The sequence below is a fragment of the Mytilus californianus genome, unplaced genomic scaffold (assembly GCF_021869535.1).
Source record: "Mytilus californianus isolate M0D057914Y unplaced genomic scaffold, xbMytCali1.0.p SCAF_6, whole genome shotgun sequence".
NCBI classification, from domain to species: domain Eukaryota; kingdom Metazoa; phylum Mollusca; class Bivalvia; order Mytilida; family Mytilidae; genus Mytilus; species Mytilus californianus.
Window position 1 is genome coordinate 73,090,375 of NW_026262712.1, and position 21,086 is coordinate 73,111,460.

The following is a 21,086-nucleotide window of genomic DNA, read 5'->3' on the forward strand; positions in this document are numbered from 1 at the left end:
CTTGTAAATGACAAAGTATACATTTGAAATTCATTTATATTTACAGTTTCATTTTCGCTTTATGGTACATACAATTTCGATCTTTTTTCTATTTTTTTACATTTCTTAATTCTTATATCATCACTACCTGTGAACTTGTGAACTTGCAGGGTATGGAAGAATTAGTTGATGCTGGCATGGCAGAGAATATAGGGTTGTCTAACTTTAACAAGTCACAGGTAGAACGTATACTACAAAGTGCCAGGATAAAACCATGTAATCTGCAGGTAACATGACATATCGGTCTTAAAATGTTGGCATTTTTCATTAAAAATATACAAGTCCCGATTTTGGGGTAAGCTGCTTCTAAAAAAGAATTTTGAGAATGATGAAATATAGAAGATTAAGTCAGTAAAGGTCTTTTTTTTATTTGCCAAGAATAACAGTACAACTAGACCGAATTCTTCTGTCTCTATATAGCATATATTTCCTAATCTTCATTTGCTTTTTACTATTTTTGCGTTTTTCTATTTTTTATAGACAAAAGAATTCGGTCTACAGTACAACAAGAAATATCGAATAGCATTGTTTATTATTTTTATTTAAATATTTTGTATTTGTAGGTGGAAATACATCCTTATTTCTCAAATAGGAAGCTTGCGAATTTCTGCTTGTCAAAAGGCATTACAGTGACGGCTTATGCACCTCTAGCAAACCCGGACAGTCCTTTGTGGGTATAACGTTCCATGTGTACTGTTTTCTATGATAGCATAATAGAACTGCAATAAGATATTGACAGATAACTTAGAAGAACATTACCTCTGCTTTCAACTATCGTTTGGTAGATTTTCCGTCAATCTATAACAGAACAATTTTTGCAAATAGCTTTTATGAATGACGTTGAACGTTTATGATTAATTGGTTTAAAAACTTATAAAGTCTTTATGCTTTGAAGTGAAATAATAATAATGCAAACACATTTACATATAGTACGGGTCATAATTAAATTATGACCTCTCCATTGTAAAAACTCAGTGGTTACATATATATCATTAAAACCCGCTCGTGACAGGTGCGCTCGACTCCAATCTTAATTGACTTTGACTGTCAGTTTCCCTCTCTCATAGCACTCCGGCTTGCACTACCAATAAAAACTGACCGCCACGAAATAGCACAATAGTGCTGAAAGAGCCGTTAAACACCAATTAATCAATTATCAAAACCCCGTTTAAAATTAAAAGATTGCAGAAGCTTAACATTTATAAGTTTATATTATAATAGGCGAACGGGGAAAGAACCAAGTATATTGGACGAACCTGTACTTAAGGATATTGCTCAAAAGAAAGGCAAAACCATACCACAGGTAAAAGAAATTCTAAATTGGAGCGGAGAGAATTTATTGATAAAAAAATGCAATATTAGCTAAATGGTTCAAACAGCTATAGCAATACTATATAAAATTGCTTTAATTTAAGTACTGCTAATTCTAAAATTTACGTATGCATGGTGATTCATGAGGTAAAAACAGCCATGGTATCACATTTTCTGAATGTAATATGTACACATTAAAACCTAGTATGGTGTTTGGAATACCTGTCTGGTTAAAGGAGATACAAAATATATAGAGTATAAATTACAAATAAGAGATATCTCTAAAAATTACCAAAGAATCTATATAAAATCTAAGAACAAGAAGCGTATTTATAGAATTCCTTCCTTCATCAGATATGCTCCATGCCAGCATTCGGACAATTATAAATACAAAACGTTTGAGAGCACAAAAAAAGGCTAAACCTGTCTTATGTAAATAAGGAGATGTGGTATGATTGCCAATTTTCCTATGAGACAACTATCCAACGAAGACCAAAGGATGAGAACATCAGCAACAATAGGACAGTCACACATATATACGGCCTTCATCAATGAACACATGCAACACCCATACCGAATAGTGAAATGTATAAAAGGTTCCGGTATAACAAAATAAGAAACAATTCAAAAACAAACAGCATGATGTTTGCTAAAAATAATAAGTGAACAACTAAATATTACAGACAGCGACTAGCGACAGCCACTGAAGTATATGCATCTAACTTGTAACGTGCACTTACAGAATGTGTTGGGGTTAAGCAAGTTTGTGAGCGCTCAATCCTCCCCTAACACTTGACAGTTGTATAACAGTACGACATATTGCCAGCTTTGGATTACAAACATTAGTTTTGTGATTGTTTATGCATTCGGTAAACAAACTTACCATAAATACAAAGATAAAAATTTTGTACGCCAGACGCTTAAACTGTTTATTTTTTGTGTAATACATCCATGAAAGTTTGGATTGGTGTTTGACGTTCAGTGGCACATATAAAATGCATATCAGGACACGAACGTGCTGATGTGATACGAATATGAACTCCTTTCTATACTACATGTAACAGTAGGCTGAACCGAGTTGCAATTGTGATAGCTCACAAGGTAACAATTCAAAGTGAGATCTCACAAAACATGTTTAACCCCACCTCATTTTTGCGCCTGTCCCAAGTCAGGAGCCTTTGGCCTTTGTTAGTATTGTATATTTTTTAATTTTAGTTCATTTTTAAATTTTGGAGTTTAGAGTGACGTCCGTTTTCATTGAACTAGTACACATTTTTGTTTAGGGGCCAGCTGAAGCCTGCCTTCGGGTGCGGGATTTTCTCACTGTGTTGAAGACCTATTGGTGGCTTTTGGCTGTTTTCTGCTCTTTGGTCTGATTGGCGTCTCTTTGACACATTCCCCATTTCCATTCTCAATTTTAAATGAAGACATGTCACCCATACCTGGACACATTATCCTGACTCTGAGTCGACCAGTCTGCTCTACTCTGAAATGTCAGACGTACGGTGGAACCGTTGGTTTTTCCAGCCGGGGATCGAATCCTGGACATTCAAAACTCGAGGTGGGACTTGTACGCTTCCGCGTGCGATTATACATTGTAATTGTTTAGATAGACAAGTATGTTCAATTTTAAAGTCATCTTCATTAAAAAAGATTTAATAAGCAGTTTCCATATTAGTTGCCTTTTTTTTCAGGTAGTTTTGAGATTTATATTGCAGCGCAATATCATTGTTATTCCAAAATCTGTAACGCCTTCTAGAATCAAGGAGAATTTTGATGTGAGTCGATTATTTACAAAAAAAGGATTTAAATATGGGACTCAAAGGATGTGTTAAACTATGATTAAAATATATTTGAGTGAATCCTTAATAAAAAATTCTCTGCCAAAATAAATGCTCACACATTTATATTGCATTTACAGATTGAGTTCTGCAATCGTATAACAATCTTTAAAGATTATAAAATCAAAGTTTAGCAAACAAATCGTTATTCAAATAGATGTTTTATATTCAAAAGTTTTTATATACTTTTTCAGTTATTTTTTTATGATTGAAGCATCTATATAGTAATAATTTCTTCTAAATGTAGTGAAGATGGTTTTTAGGAAATGTCAGTATTTTCTCCCGAGTTCAAAGTTTCTTGTTTACATTTGTCTCTAAACTTACCACAGAGATCAGAACATATACAAAATGCATTGCACATATATATTTCCTTCTTAAAAATGCACTACCAGGTTCATAGTCAGAATTCAAAATAATTATATGATGAACGATACAGCAGAAAAAAAAAAAAAACAAAAAAAAACAACAACACAAAAAACATTGTTTTAAGAAATATGAAAGGTAAAATAATTTTAAAATAATCTTCTTCAGGTGTTCAGTTTTTCCTTGTCACCAGACGAGATGGAACAAATGTGGGCATTAGATAAATATCCCCGAATATGGATAGAGAAGTGGTAAAGTTCAATATTTATTTTCATTATGAAAACAGTGTTTTCTTTGTATTTTTTATTTTTTTATACATTATCCTCTAAAATTTAGAAATAAAAAATCCGAAATTTAATAATGTTTTTTTATGAGAGACAGCAGCAATTGATTCTTCTTGTTGCAATTAAAACAACAATTCCTTCGGGTGATTTTATAAACAATCACACAAAATAATTAACAAAGCCACAAAGGATAGCATTCCAAACATAACTAGAGGTCATCAGATGGTCAGACGTCCATATCATATGGTAAGTTCTCATTCGTCCCTTGTAAATACAAGTACAAAATACAAAATATATTAAAGTGAGTTTTTCTTTGTTTCCTGAAGGTATATACTTTGCTTATTTTGCAGTTAGGTGTCATTGACAATTTCTCTTTTTTGGCTTTGCTGAAGTAGTATATAAATGCATTTGTATTTATATTTTTGTCATCAGCAAATTAAAACATAACTAAATTTGTATTCTTTTCAAACGGGATGTATAAAGACACACCCACGTTCGTTTTGATCTATAAAAAGGTTAAACTAACTATCCTACTGTCTGTCGATACATTTATTTTTGGCATTGCACTAGTCATGTCTTCTTTGACTGTCCATGACGTTAAAATACTAAATCCCTGGGATGTGTTTTAGTTGATTTTAGTCTCTGATGCATGATTTTTTATTATTAATTGTTTTGGATTTTAACTAGCTGTCAGTAACTGCGAGTACTCTCAAATCGTACTTTCTTGTTTATTTGACCTGTTGATACTAATAGTATTGCTTTTTTGTATTTAATGTTATTTAGGGTTATATCTGGTCTATATACCAGCTTTGATAAGTGTTTGATATTACTTTAAATTTTCACTTCGTACTATGAACATCAAAATTATTTATTTTGTAAAAATATTTCCTTTCTCTATTGGAACTGTACACGTATACCTTACAACAAAACTATTTTCATTTACCTGTGTTATTGCAAATGGCTGATATTTCTGTTCGAGCATATTGTTTTTCTTTAATTGTTTAACATTTCATACCGATAAAACATGTTACTTTTATTATTCTTCCCTTAGTTTATTTATTTTGTATTTACATTGTATCATAGGTCAAATTTATTTGTTCAGTGTATGTTCAATGGTGTTAATATGTCCATTGATTGAGTTAAGCTATTTCAGTTGATATTTTATAGTGTGTCTTTCTATGTTGTGATGTTACAATATTGTTTCAAAAAAAGGGTGAAGGTTTGGTACCATTAAAACGTTTAAACCCGCTGCATTTGTTTGCACCTGTCCTAAGTCAGGAATCTGATGTTCAGTAGTTGTCGTTTGTTGATGTGGTTCATAAGTGTTTCTCGTTTCTCGTTTTTTTATATAGATTAGACCGTTGGTTTTCCCGTTTGAATGGTTTTACACTAGTAATTTTTGGGGCCCTTTATAGCTTACTGTTCGGTGTGAGCCAAGGCTCCGTGTTGAAGACCGTACTGTGACCTATAATGGTCTACTTTTATAAATTTTGACTTGGATGGAGAGTTGTCTCATTGGCACTCATACCACATCTTCTAACTTATATCTATTTGGTATATAAATCAGTATGAAAAGATAATTATTTTTAAATCAAACCTTAGCGAAGTAGGATTTTGTTCCTTTGTTATTATTCCCTTGATACAATTAGTCACAAATTCCATGCTACCAGAGCCATCGAATTGCAAATATCCTACCAATTCCATACTACCAGAGCTATAGAATTGTAAATCCTACCAATTCCATGCTACCAGAGCCACCGAATTGTAATTATCCTACCAATTCCTCTTTTAATATTTAAATTAGAATTAGTGTTTAAGCATTCTTTAAAAATTCAAAAGAACTCCGTTGGAAGTGATCCTTTTTATATTATCTTTAAGTAAAATCAGTCACGTGGTTCTATTATTGTCATTCGCATATACTATCCAACTATCTTATCATATTTTATTGCAGGGCAAGTGAACACAAAGAGTATCCATTCCATGAAGAATTCTAAAGAACCGTTTTCTTTATAAAGAACACCTTTACAGTGTTCCAGCTAGGATTTCAAAAGGGCAGGGTGCCAATCCTGAAAAAGGGCATTTAACGCGTGATATGATAATATGTAAAAGGGCATGTTTTAATAAAGATTATAATCAAACATTGTTTGTTCATTGAATCACTGGTTATATATATACAAGAACAACATCATTAGCCCAGAGAAAAACTATCTTTCTACTTTTTAGGCTGAAAACTTATCAAGCAGCTTGTCACACAAGTTTTAAATCATTGCTTGGCACAGTTAAGCTTTATATGCAGTATTTTTTGAAAAATGTCCTGCTTCATTCTGTTCCTATGGTCTGACACACTTTACAAGTTTCACCTTTCTACCTTTTCTGTGCTTAATGGCAATACAGCACAAAACAGCTTATATTTTATAAATAGTCGTGTCCATGAACAAATCCCAGCAAAACTTACTAATACCATTGTCTATAGGAGATTTTATTTCTTGTCTGTATCGAGTTTCTATAATGATTTTCCATGTATCGCTGTGTATACTTTATATGCAATTTTATATGCATTTACATGTTTGTCTTCAATTACAGTTTTATTCTGTTATTGTTCTGTTTATGCATGATTTGGTGATTCATATATATAGCATGTTTAGCTTATATATATTTACTTTAATTATATATATTATCTTTAACTGTTAAACCCTGATTTGACCTTTTCTCGGTAGATTGTTCTGTGGTTAATTATAAACTTTTACACATCTATTTATTTGAAAGGATTTTCCCAACGTAAATGATCTGTGGTAATCAACTGGTCGTCTATGAATTTCTTTAATTTGATGATAAGACACCTGGTGTTTCGGATATCATTTAGGTCAAGTTCGACTAAGGCCGTTCATCCTCGTCAGGTGCCCTGGCCTAATTTATTTTTATTTACTATAACATTTGGTTTTAATTACTTTTTTAATTGTTATCAATATGTTTCTATCGTGTAACGTATCAAATGCAGTTACATTTTAGGGCACTACACCTGGTGAATCTGTAATACACTTATAGTTTAATGTCCATTCTTTATCTAATTACATTATAATTTTGCCGAAGTCAAGTACTCCTTCACATTCTTGTGTTTACGATAAGCAATGATAGGCGGTCTGGGAAATAGATGTTGAGCGGTCTCGTCGTCTTCAATCAAATGCCAGTGTTTTCTTATTCGTCTTCCCAACTGCTTAAATAAAGGATTAAATTTCGTTGCTATGACTAGTGGTGGACTTTTCTGTTTGTTTTTTGTTTTATAACATAATGTGTTTTGCCTTCTTTTTCGTAGTGCTTTATTAACTAGTGGATTAATTTCATTTTCCTTGTGTCCCCTGAGTATAAGCTTGTGTTTAAATAGTTTGATCTGTGTGTCGAGGTCATCTTTGTTATTACACGATCGAATGAACCGTGTAACTTCGCCAATTATAAATCCCTTAAATACAGAGGCGGGATGAGCTGATGATTTATCTAAATATTGGAAGTTATCCGTAGGTTTGCGATATAATTTGATATCTAATATTTGTTCCGTTTTAATTCTATCTCCTTTAAATATTGTTACGTCCAAAAATTGTATTTGACTATTAGAAATTTCATATGTGAATTTTAACAATGGATGAATACTATTTGCAATCTGGTAAAATTCAATAAGCGCTTGTTCACTTCCTTTGAATAATAAAAAACCGTCATCTCTGTAGACAGATAGAAGAGAAATTTCGGACGATTGTGAGAACCGTTTTAATATTTCAGAAACGATTTCATATATTCTAATATCAGTTAAACTAGGAGACATTGGTGACCCCATCGGTACTCCAACTTTCTGTTTAAAAATCTGCCCGTTGAATTCAAATTCATTGTTTCCAAGGGCAATTTTCATTAACTCTAACATATCCTTTTTGGGAGGAACCGGGATGTCCAAGACTTCAAAATGCAAAGAAAACTCTCATAAATGACTTCAACGAACTAGCCCGTAAAATGAGATGTAAATATAACTTTGATGACGGGTCTAACACATACAATCGTCATCCATTTCTTTTAAAAAGTGGGTATAAACCAAGCTGGGCAAATAATGCAATTGAAAACTACTTATTTTCAACAAGAATTGAACTTGAGAAAATTCAATTATATACATTTAAGGACAACCTATCAAAAAATGAAAGAATGGCACTGCAATCCTTACGTAAAAATGATCGTATTATAGTAAAGAAGGCAGATAAAAATTCATCAACAGTTGTTCTTGACAAAGACCTCTATATAAAAATGGCAATGAATCAGCTAAATGACAATATACACTATGAAACAATTAATGAATCTCACACAACGGAGATCGTGAACAGTATCAACACAATCATTTCTCGTTTACACAAGAACTCTTACATTGATGATGTCACACTAAAGTTCCTAAAAAATGACGATGAAAGAAGATTGGGTAGACTATACTTCCTCCCAAAACTTCATAAAATTAATCAAAATAATAGAGAAAAGATCAAAGTTGATAAGAATTGTTTACTGAATATAGACGTTCCAGGAAGACCCATTGTATCTTTATGTAATAGCCCCTTAGAAAGAATTGCACAATATATCGATTATTTTATTAAACCAGTTGTCAACCAATTTTGGACATACACACAAGATACAACTTCTTTTATAAACAAATTGGAAAAAATAAGAGCCTCTCCTGATATATTAATGAGTTCATTTGACATTTCTAGTATGTATACCAATCTACATCATACGGAAATTATAAACGCAATCGACAGAGCGTGGCCGATAATAATGCAATGTAAATTTGACATCCCGGTGCCTCCCAAAAAAGATATGTTAGAATTACTGAAAATTGCCCTTGGAAACAATGAATTTGAATTCAACGGGCAGATTTTTAAACAGAAAGTTGGAGTACCGATGGGGTCACCAATGTCTCCTAGTTTAACTGATATTAGAATATATGAAATCGTTTCTGAAATATTAAAACGGTTCTCACAATCGTCCGAAATTTCTCTTCTATCTGTCTACAGAGATGACGGTTTTTTATTATTCAAAGGAAGTGAACAAGCGCTTATTGAATTTTACCAGATTGCAAATAGTATTCATCCATTGTTAAAATTCACATATGAAATTTCTAATAGTCAAATACAATTTTTGGACGTAACAATATTTAAAGGAGATAGATTTAAAACGGAACAAATATTAGATATCAAATTATATCGCAAACCTACGGATAACTTCCAATATTTAGATAAATCATCAGCTCATCACGCCTCTGTATTTAAGGGATTTATAATTGGCGAAGTTACACGGTTCATTCGATCGTGTAATAACAAAGATGACCTCGACACACAGATCAAACTATTTAAACACAAGCTTATACTCAGGGGACACAAGGAAAATGAAATTAATCCACTAGTTAATAAAGCACTACGAAAAAGTAGGCAAAACACATTATGTTATAAAACAAAAAAACAAACAGAAAAGTCCACCACTAGTCATAGCAACGAAATTTAATCCTTTATTTAAGCAGTTGGGAAGACGAATAAGAAAACACTGGCATTTGATTGAAGACGACGAGACCGCTCAACATCTATTTCCCAGACCGCCTATCATTGCTTATCGTAAACACAAGAATGTGAAGGAGTACTTGACCTCGGCAAAATTATAATGTAATTAGATAAGGAATGGACATTAAACTATAAGTGTATTACAGATTCACCAGGTGTAGTGCCCCAAAATGTAACTGCATTTGATACGTTACACGATAGAAACATATTGATAACAATTAAAAAAGTTATTAAAACCAAATGTTATAGTAAATAAAAATAAATTAGGCCAGGGCACCTGACGAGGATGAACGGCCTTGGTCGAACTTGACCTAAATGATATCCGAAACACCAGGTGTAATATCATCAAATTAAAGAAATTCATAGACGACCAGTTGATTACCACAGATCAGTTACGTTGGGAAAATCCTTTCAAATAAATAGATGTGTAAAAGTTTATAATTAACCACAGAACAATCTACCGAGAAAAGGTCAAATCAGGTTTTAACAGTTAAAGATAATATATATAATTAAAGTAAATATATATAAGCTAAACATGCTATATATATGAATCACCAAATCATGCATAAACAGAACAATAACAGAATAAAACTGTAATTGAAGACAAACATGTAAATGCATATAAAATTGCATATAAAGTATACACAGCGATACATGGAAAATCATTATAGAAACTCGATACAGACAAGAAATAAAATCTCCTATAGACAATGGTATTAGTAAGTTTTGCTGGGATTGGTTCATGGACACGACTATTTACACAATGTTAGAATAAAGTGAACAGTGAAAATTTGGATTGAAAATAAAAAATACAGAAAAAGATGACCAAGGCACCCTACCAACCCCGCTTCTTAGACCTCTTTAACTTTTCCCATAACTCAAAACACCTAAACATATAAATTCTAAAACCATAAGTATGAAGACATATTTTATAATATCTTAGTAGGTTACTCAATGCTAGGAAAAAATAAGATTGAGTTATCTTTCTTTATTTGGGTGTGATCCTTCTTTGGAGGATAATAAACAGTACGTAGAAGATGTAAATACGATCAACAATATGGCGGCCGATTTTGTTATTTTCGTATAAAAAATGAAGGCAGTCAATGAAAAATACGTCTTAATTTGCTATTTATTTCACGGAAAACAATAAGAGCCATGTTTTTAACGAGTTGATTATGTTGTGACGTTTAAACAAGATGGACGTTTGAATTTTTCACTGAAAGAAATGTGATAGATTATTAGAAATATCCTTTGATCTGGAAGTGATAATCAGTTAAAGACAAGAATATTGTGATAAACAGTTATTAGGGAAAGTATATATACACCAAACACCCATAACACTCTATGTCAAGATATAAAAACTATCCTCCACGAAGACCAAGGCAAAGTTCCTCTGACTCTGATTGTGATTTTGTCCGTCCTTCGACCAAAAGATTGAACACAAAATCGTACTCTGTTCCTATTCAACCTTCTCAGTCAATAATGTCCGAGCCAAACCCAGACCAAAACGTATCAACAAATGATTTATATAAATTAATGATGAGTGTTAAACAGAACCAAGATTCTCTAAGAACATCTTTGGAGCAAAGAATTACGAACTTGGAATCAAAATTCACACACGAGATCAGCAAAGGTATACAATCTTTGAAAGATGAAATGTCAATGGAATTTGCTAATGTTGATAATAAGATAAGAACATTGGAAAATAAAATGTTGAAATATGAATCAGATTTACAAGTTAAAAACACCACACAATCGGCAATTAATGAAAACAGCTCACAACACAAATTGCTATTTAAAAATATCACCCATGATAATTCGGACGTAGAAAGCCTTAAGGCATATATTAACGGTGTTTTAAATGCCATAGGCCTAGACGTTAACGTGGTCGATGTTCAGAAGATTGGAGGTAAAAATAACGGTACAACTAACAATTCTAATCGATCAAAAACCGTTCTTGTAACTTTCTCCGATGGAAAAGAACGCATCGATGTTCTTCGGAACAAACGGAAGCTAAAAGATACGGAAGATTACAATACTTTATACATTGAAACGGACCGTTCACGTCATGAACGAATGCAGGAGGCGAACCTTCGGCGAATCATAAAATCGATTCCAAATTTGGAATTCCGGGGTGGTCGTGTTGTTGAAAAATCAGACTAATATGCATGCCAGTCAAATAAGACCGATGCAAAACTGACAATTGGTAGTTGGAACTGCAACGGCTGGTACGTTAAACGACAAAATGACAATGGCAGACTTTTAAGGGAAAGTATTTTAACTTCTTTGAATTGTGATGTGTATGGAATTTCTGAGACCCATCTGAAAGACAATGAAGCTATCGAACTAGATGGTTATAAGTGGATAGGTTGTAATAGGCGAATTCTTTCGAACAAAGCGTGGAGGGGTAGTGGTGGAATAGGATTTTTGATTAAAAACTGTATACTTGACAATTTTGACGTCGATATTCTTGACAACAGCAGAGATGATATTCTTTGGATTAATTTGAAATGCAAATATGACCAAAACTTTATGCTTTATCTGTGTGTGTGTTATCTACAGCCGGAGCGGTCAAGTAGGGGCAACATTGCTCAGGAATTTTACGACCATCTTCTATCGCAGGTGTATCTTTATAGTAGCTATAATCCAGTCCTAATTTGTGGTGATTTCAATGGGCGTATAGGTAACTCACAAGATCTAACTGACTCTATCGGTACTCTACCAGAACGATGCTATATTGATTCTATAAAAAACGCGTTTGGTGTATTTCTGTTGGAGTTCTTAAACGACTCAAATTGCTGTCTGTTAAACGGAAGAGGAGACAGTTCAAAGGACAATTTTACGTACGTTTCGCCTCTCGGTAAATCTGTCGTTGACTACATGATTACTCCGCATGCTTCGTTGAAAAAATTTTACGATTTCGAGGTAAAACTTGTGTCGGACTTGCTGATCGATCACAATATTGAATTACATCCCAACTCAAGAGTCCCAGATCACTCAGTGTTACAGTGTTCTTTTGATTATTCGGAATATCGAAATTATACAAGTTCGCAGGTAACTAAAACGCCAATTTATGAAAACAACTATGTAAAATCTGTGATGCGAAAATATGACGTCACGAACATCCCAAATGATATATTCAAGAGCGAACGATGTGTGCGCTGTTTAGACAAAGTAGTCGATTCACTACTCGATCGCCATAACATTGAACAAAGGATTAACTCAATCTATGAATCGTTACTGAATGCAATTCATGACGAAATGGACAAGGTTCTTGACTACAAAGATCTTGGACAAAGCACACACAAACGCAAACGCCGCAACACAAAACCATACTGGAACAACGAATTACGAAATCTACTTCGTGAAGTAAATATTGCCGAAAAGGACTATTTGAGTTATCAAGGTGAGCGTCGAGTAAAAATAAAACGAAGGGAGGTATTCAAAACAAAGCGTAGACAATTTGATAAGCGTCTGCGACAAGAAGAACGAAAATATACAGCTCAAAGACTGAATCGAATTAAATCAATCAATCGGGGCAATCCAAAAGAATTTTGGCGTGAAATCAGTAAATTAGGTCCAGGAAAAACAGCGACAAACATTGATAGTGTCAACATGGACGATGGGTCAGTGTCTCATGATCCCTCCGAAATTTTACAACGATGGAAAGAGGAGTATTCCAAACTGTTCTCTAGTGACAATACAAAAGTCGATTCTGAATTTGTAGAGCAATTGCAAAACCTTAATTCACAACTAGAGCGTGAATATGAAAATCTCCTTGTTAATCAGACATATATTGACAACACGAGCACATCTGAATTGAACGAACCTATTTCTCTTGATGAAACGAAACGTGCGCTAATGAGTTTAAAAAATGGCAAAGAAGTAGGAATAGACAATTTACCTAATGAAATACTGAAAAGTGATATACTGACGAAAACTCTTCACGAACTGTTCAATGTATGTTTTAGCTATGGAATTGTTCCAGATCCTTGGTGTCGAAGCATTATATGTCCTCTGCTAAAGAAAGGCAAGGATTTCCGCAATCCGATGGATTACCGAAGCATAAGTCTGATGTCAACTGTCGCAAAAACATTTAGTCAGATTTTGAACGAAAGGCTCATTAGTCATCTCGAAAACAATAACTTTCTCAGTGAGGAACAAAACGGATTTAGGCGGCTTAGATCATGTCTGGACCATATCTATTCACTGTGTACAATATTGAGAAACAGAAAACTGCAGAACAAAGACACTTTTTTTGTGCTTTGTTGACTTCAGCAAGGCATTTGATTCAGTGAATCATACAATACTCTGGAATAAACTTTTAGCCGTGGGTGTGTATGGAAATATGTACAAAGTAATTAGGTGTCTCTACTCAAAGCTACAAAGTGCAGTACGATTATCGCCTACGATGTTAACTGAATGGTTTTCAGTTGATTCCGGTGTCCGTCAAGGTGATAACCTCGCGCCCACTCTTTTTGCGTTGTTTATTGATGAATTGGTACCACTCATTAACGGACTCTGTTGTGGCGCATTAGTCGGTGACGATATGATCAGCTGCTTGCTATACGCTGACGATCTAGTCCTTATTGCGGACACTGTTGACGGATTACAAAATCAGCTTAATGCTCTGCACGATTGGACAAAGACACAATTAATGAACGTTAATACAGAAAAGACAAAAATTATGCATATTCGAAAGACTACAAAGGACAGACCTCAATTTACATTTCGACTAGGGGACAACACAGTTGAACTTGTAACTAAATATCGCTACTTGGGACTCACATTATCCGAGCATATCGATTATAATGTCTCTGTCAATGAACTCGTAAGTGCAGGTAGTAGATCATTGTGATCATTGACATCTAAATTCTTTAACATGGGTAATATGGACTACGACATATTCACAAAAATTTATGAAAACACTGTTATTCCTGTACTTGATTATGCATCCGGGGTATGGGGAGCCAAGCAATATGACAATATCGAACGCTTACATTATAGAGCTATCAGAACTTTTCTTGGCGTCGGCAAAACAACACCAATTCCAGCAATATTAGCAGACATGGGATGGCATCCAGTTTTTATTCACAACCAGTGTAACGTTATCCGCTTATGGTGTCGTCCTATGAACATGCCTGGTCACAGAATTTGCCGAAAAGTATTTGTTTGGGATCGTGAAATGTCGAGACGTTACCGAAACACGTGGTTTAACTGTGTAAAAACGCTTCTGGACAAATGTAATCTTTCACACCTAACTGACAACGACTCCGATATCTCAACAAGATTCATCTTAGACTCTGTGAAAAGTAAACTTGTAGCCGACTTTAAAGACAAGTGGTTTAACGAAATAAACAATATGCCAAAGTTGAGGACATATAAACATTTAAAAACCGAATTTTGTGCCGAGCCGTACGTACAAAAGCATTTAACAAGGACACAAAGATCTGCAATCGCTAGAATTCGCTGTGGTACTTTCCCACTAGAAGTTGAACGAGAACGCTATAGAAACATTCCAATCGAACAACGAGTATGTAAAATGTGCAATTCTGGGTCTATTGAAGATGAGCAACACCTATCTTATACTGTGACCGTTACTCGGTTTTAAGAAATAAACTATTTACTGCAATATCACCAGATCCTGCCTATCCTCTACGCATAAAGGAACTTTCTCTTTGAATGAACTGTTATATAACAACAACAAATGTATAGCAAACTTTATCTTGGACTGTGATCGTATCCGAAGAGAAATTCTCTAACTTTTTTACGTTAACTGTTGTATTTTCTTATAACTTAGACATTCGTCCAAAACTAATTGTTATCTATTTTTTCAAAAATTTGAGTTTTAATTTGTCAGTGCATCGTAAGCCTATCTGGCTGGCTGTAATGTAATATTGTACTAATATGTATCTATTGTATATATGCAGGTTGCACTATAATAAACCATTCATTCATTCGATTATGGTTTTCGACTTTCTGTCAATTACGTTTTCTCCATGAAACTACGGTAAACATTGCTAATTGTGCCCAAGTTGTATGAACATTTCTTCAAGTTCAAAGACAAATGCCGACTGACCGATTCTATTTGAATGAATTAATGTGGATGATCATTAAATGACCCATTCGATAAACGGATTACCTATAACAACAGATAATGACACCTGTTGTAACCGTTGATTAGCTTGGGGTCGTAAACAAAGTCATATACTTGTCGCCAGGTAAATTTTCGTAATTGGCTGATCATATCAATACGAACAAAATAATATACCAATCGATCTTCAAAAAAGGCAGGGCGCCCTGCAAACTGTAAAAAGGGCACAGGGCGGCACTCGGGAAAGGGCGGGCGGACCGCCCTGTGAAAACGACCTAGCTGGAACACTGTTGTAACCCCACAATGTTTTGTCCCTGTACCTACATTTTTTGTAGTCAGGTTATCTTGACATGTGTTGTTTTTCTTTGTTTGTATATGTGATTTTTAGAGGAATCAGGTATTGGTGGTTGATATGGTCTGTTGTTCTGTTTAATATTTTTGGTGATTCTTGTTATCACAGTCATATATACTTCTTGTAAATAAAGATCCATTGAAATGATTTTAGTTTGAATATACAGACATGACAGATAATGTTTACTGTTCTCTTTGCAATTAATTTTGAACTTTCCTATTTCAAATTTTTATCAAAGTAAACAAAAACATTTTAGATAAAATTGAGAATGGAAATGGGGAATGCATCAAAGAGACAAAAACCCGACCAAAGAGTAGAAAACAGCCCAAGGCCACCAATGGGTCTTCAACACAGTGAGACTGAAATCCCACACCCAGCGGCGGGATTTAGCTGGTCCCTAAACAATAATGTACTATACTAGTTCAGTGAAAATGGACGTCACACTAAACATGCTAAACTCTGAAACATACAAATGAACCAAAATTAAAAAAACATACAAGACTAACAAAGGCCAAAGGATCCTGACTTGGGACAGGCACAAAAATGCGGCAGGGTTTAACATGTTTTGCAATTGTGATATCTCAACCCTCCCCCTATACCTCCAGCCAATGTGAAATAAACAAACACACATCAATATGCACAGTAAAATTCAGTTTAAAAGAAGTCAGAGTCTGATGTTAGAATAGGAGTTAATCAGATCTTTTTACAGTTTTTTTTTTGCAGATATCATATTATTTATACAAAGACTTACATTTCCAATGGCAAGTAATCCTCTGTCAAAGAAAAACATAATTCCTAAAAACAGAAAGGCAATTCCAAATCCAGCTAGCCCAACACCAATCTCTGAAAAAAAGTTAATTTGGATTAAAAATTAAAAGAATTTATTAGGTGACATTTTTTGCAGGCAGTATATATATAATTTACCTCAATTTAGGATAGACTTGAATTAAGAAGAGTTGAAATAGAATAAACAGATAACATAAACCCAAAGGCAAATATAATACAAGCCCAAACGAAAAAAAAAATATAAACAAGTCTAAATTGAAAACAACGTTTCAACCTATGATTAGTAGGATAAAAACCGCAATTTTTATACGTGTGCATGCAAAAACAAATTTCTTGGTAGAGGGGTCTAAATACAGCACAAACAACATTTTCAAAAAGACCAAAAAATGTATTATTCATTCACAGTATGTTCTTAATAAAAAAAATTAACACTATATGCTAGTAATGCAAAAAAAAGCCTGTTGTACATGTATGAAGGAGTTGAACAGTCTGGGGCGATGGACCCAGTATCCCCAGCCACAATTGAGGCAAACATGCTAACACACGACCAACGAGGTTCTTGTAGTTGGTCAACATTTTCCCAAATACAGTTAATAGTGCTTGATTAGAGATTTTTAGGACGGCAACAACAGAAATCTCTTCAAATTCTGAATCCCAAAAGGGATGATACATAATTTGATAGGTTGGGTAGCAACAAACATTTTTTTTTTATGTTTCTGGTTTGGTCCAGTCAGTCATACCAGTAGTTAGTCATCATAACCATAACGCCTGTTGATGGTATTTTTCTATTTTGATTTTATTAGATCCTTCAGCGTCCAATAACAAAGTTGATTTGTTTCAAAGACGTCAAAACTATTTGGACTAACCAGACCAGCGGTTAAAAAATCATTTGCCGGGTATTTTACATCAGTGATTCTGCTAGAAATTTGACTTGAAAATGAAAGGCTGATAACTGTTCAATTTTTAAGAGATATGAAATTTTTTTCTACTTTGTTATTTACTTTGAAAATCTTTGATTTGATACATCTTGGTTCGTTAATTGTTGCCGTTGATCTGTTTTTTTTTTCGCCACCGTGGCTTTGTAATTTTTCTTACCTCCAAACAAAAGAGCTGTGGTCTGACTAAATACCACAAATTATAAATATATCATTGCCAGGTACTATAATAACTAATACCAAACTTTTCGGAAAGATATTTGGCATTCCGTGTAGTTTGAATGCGGATAATGTTAATATAATACCATCAAAATTTTTCCTCCCCTGGTAGAAAACAAAACATTTAAAATCATCTTATACGTTCTGATTTTTACCGTATTGAATATGTTGGTATAATAACTAAATAATGATTGAGTATTGTATTGTATTGTATTGTATTGTATTGTATTGTATTGTATTGTATTGTATTGTATTGTATTGTATTGTATTGTATTGTATTGTATTGTATTGTATTGTATTGTATTGTATTGTATTGTATTGTATTGTATTGTATTGTATTGTATTGTATTGTATTGTATTGTATTGTATTGTATTGTATTGTATTGTATTGTATTGTATTGTATTGTATTGTATTGTATTGTATTGTATTGTATTGGGTATTGTATTGTATTGTGGACCAAAAACTTTAACCAAGTATCTTAAACCAAAACTTTAACCTAATCAGTGAACCTCGAAATCGGAAAAAAACCTAATTTGGCATTTCACATCATATTGAACATACAATGTGTTCTGGATTTCAAATTTATGTAACCACAACTTCAAGGTTCAAGGTAAACTTCAATCAACCCAAACGTAAACCTGAAAAGGGACAGACGATTTCAAATTATAAATCAATCAGCGAATGGATATTCATCTCCAAGAAAGAAAAAGAAACGCAATTATTGAACTCGCATATCTAATCGAACAACAACTTAAAACTATAACCTTTATAAATAAGTCACAAGAAAAGTTAAAAGGACAATTTCTCAACTTGTTGGCTAAATGAATAATATTGGTCTCAACCAGTACTTTACTGTTTTTGCAATCCTCTAAGCAAAGGGAAAAACGTCTTTCAACTGCTTATATCGTCACATAGAATAAGAACTGAACGAGGTCGTTACTAGGACACATCGTTTAAGAAATGTTGTAGAGTATTCCCCCATTGGATAGGTAAGCGAGTTCATACTTATTTCTCATACAAAACTGGGCGTCACTTAAAGATATAAAAGTATATAGTGTTCGAATGTTCGAGGTGACAAAATGGACATAATTCATTCGGAGACAAACAAGAGGAAATACGTCTGTAATTTTAAGACCTCACATTCAGGATATCTATATGATGTATTGAAAAACGGAGATAAATCGTGTAGATGTATCCCAAAAACTTGCAAAGCCAGAATCACAACAAATGTGGACAGCAAACCATTATAAAACATTGAATGATACAGTCAACCACGGTTTAGACCAGCAAAAAAGTGCAATCTCAGCATTAAAACAAAATTAATCGTAACATTATTATTATAAAAAGTCTCTTTTCAATATAGATCTATTATTAATACTATTTACATGTCTTATTGGCGCAATTGTAATGTATTATTTTGGCGCAAATGAAAGATTTTTGTTGGTGCAAATGAAATTTTTTTGTTGCTCTAATAAAATGCTAATTGGCACAAAAGCAAAGCACCGGTCAGACCAGAGCCATAAGTATATGTGTAAAAAATCAGTAATAAAACAGATTATATAAATATTATATAAAATATTAACAGGCAAATATTCCTCAATGAGTTACATATAAACATATCTGTTCTATAATGATAATTTTGAGTTCAAAACATTTATTAATGTAAGTACCAATTATTTTCGATTCCTCTAGATTTCCAGTTGTGTTTAACACTTTCGATATTTTTACAACTTATCAAAATTTTATCATAAAACTCTTTTCTCAAAATATTATAAAGGTCCACAAATAAAATGTTCTTCATCTTCAACTTTATCCCATAAGCATTTATTACATTAACCTTTTTTATTTATGTATAGAGTTTTTTGCATACCTATTAATTTCTATTTTAGGTGGTTTGTTCTTATTCTTGCATAGTGCTTGCCTATCTTTAAATTATTTTAGTATCAAACATTTTTCTGTGGCAAAAAAATGTTTATTTGAAAAAATAAGTCAAAAGTTTACCTCTATCTGATTTAATAGCATTTTCTCTAAAATCTCTCGAATAATTCAGAAAACTGTCACATAATTTATCCCTAACTATATTACATAATCGGCCAACACTTACATTTACGTTAAATTCTTTCATTAAAAGAATTAATACTTGAAAACCATGTTGTAATGTTGTTTTTTTAGATGCAACTCCCTTTATCAAAAATAAAACTATTTGATGCATTGGTGTACCCTTACGTGACAAATATAAGAATGAGATGTGGTATGATTGCCAACGAGAACCTTCCATCGGAGACCAAATGACGTAACAGTTAACAACAAAAGGTCACTGTACGGCATTCAACAATGAGCAAAACACATGCCGCAGAGCAATTTACAAAAAGCCTCGACCTGACAAATGTAAAACATTCTTATTTAACCTGTAAAACTATATAAATCCTTGACTGAACATATCGTTTTGTCCCCAATACCAGTCTTAATAGGTAAATCCAGGCACTATCTGATGTTCTACTAGAGCAACGAATTACAAGATGCATTTATGTTATATTACAAAACAAATAATTGAATGATAATGACATGAGCTTGCTTGATAAATATTAAAAGACAAAACTAAGCTCTACCTCCATAATAGAAGTTTGGTCATAAGAATATCATACTTTCTCATATTGAGGTTATCAATTAAAATTGCCAAACTCTACCTCTACTCGGCAGTTTTGAGCTATTGTTAGCATTTACATTTTGTTAACATTTTCAGGTACGTCCTAGTGTTATTACAACCACAAAGTACACATGCGAATCTGTCACACTGAATTTTAGCTTGAAACTTTTCGAAAACGACCCTGGTGTGAAATAAATTCAAAGAGAATTTGCCCTACCTAAGTCGGTAAATTTTGTAATGGTTTATTTAGATAAATTCAAAGGGAATTGGTCCTACCTTCTTTCCATCGCGGTCAGTCTACTTTAAATTGAATGTATTATAATTTGTTTGCGTCTTGAATATGCATGAAATGCTTGCCACTGAACGTTAATCAAACAACAACCTATCAACATGGTTGAAGATGAAGCTCATTTCTTATTTACATGCCCTCTATATAATAACGTTAGAGAACGGTCAACCATATCTTAATAACATTTTTCATAAATTTCATGAATTTCATAAATTACGGAAATTGCATAAAGATGATCTTTTGATCTGGAAAATGTCAAATGATGACATGCAATTTATATCAGAATTCAGTAATTATTTTAATTCTTTATTTGAAATAAGAAGGGCAAAAGATCTGTAAAAAATATTCT

At 33.2% G+C, this 21,086-nt stretch overlaps 3 protein-coding genes across 7 annotated transcripts in view; 2 read left to right on the forward strand and 1 right to left on the reverse strand.

Moving 5' to 3' along the window:
• Positions 1–21,086, reverse strand: part of LOC127705886 (vesicle transport protein GOT1B-like) — a 145,278-nt gene that overhangs the window by 65,969 nt on the left and 58,223 nt on the right. The window contains exon 2 of one of the 3 annotated variants that reach the window (XM_052210252.1): positions 16,612–16,703. The exons of the other annotated variants lie outside the window; for them this stretch is intronic. Coding sequence (XP_052066212.1) covers positions 16,612–16,703 — 92 coding nt within the window. The remainder of the gene's footprint in view (positions 1–16,611; positions 16,704–21,086) is intronic. 3 annotated transcript variants of the gene reach the window in all.
• LOC127705875 (1,5-anhydro-D-fructose reductase-like) overlaps positions 1–21,086 on the forward strand; it is a 139,019-nt gene that overhangs the window by 35,245 nt on the left and 82,688 nt on the right. The gene's annotated exons all lie outside the window — the stretch shown is intronic.
• Positions 1–21,086, forward strand: part of LOC127705877 (aldo-keto reductase family 1 member B1-like) — a 147,978-nt gene that overhangs the window by 12,457 nt on the left and 114,435 nt on the right. Inside the window, exons 5-6 of the mRNA XM_052210239.1 lie at positions 150–266; positions 603–709. Of these exons, the coding sequence (XP_052066199.1) occupies positions 150–266; positions 603–709 (224 nt within the window). The remainder of the gene's footprint in view (positions 1–149; positions 267–602; positions 710–21,086) is intronic.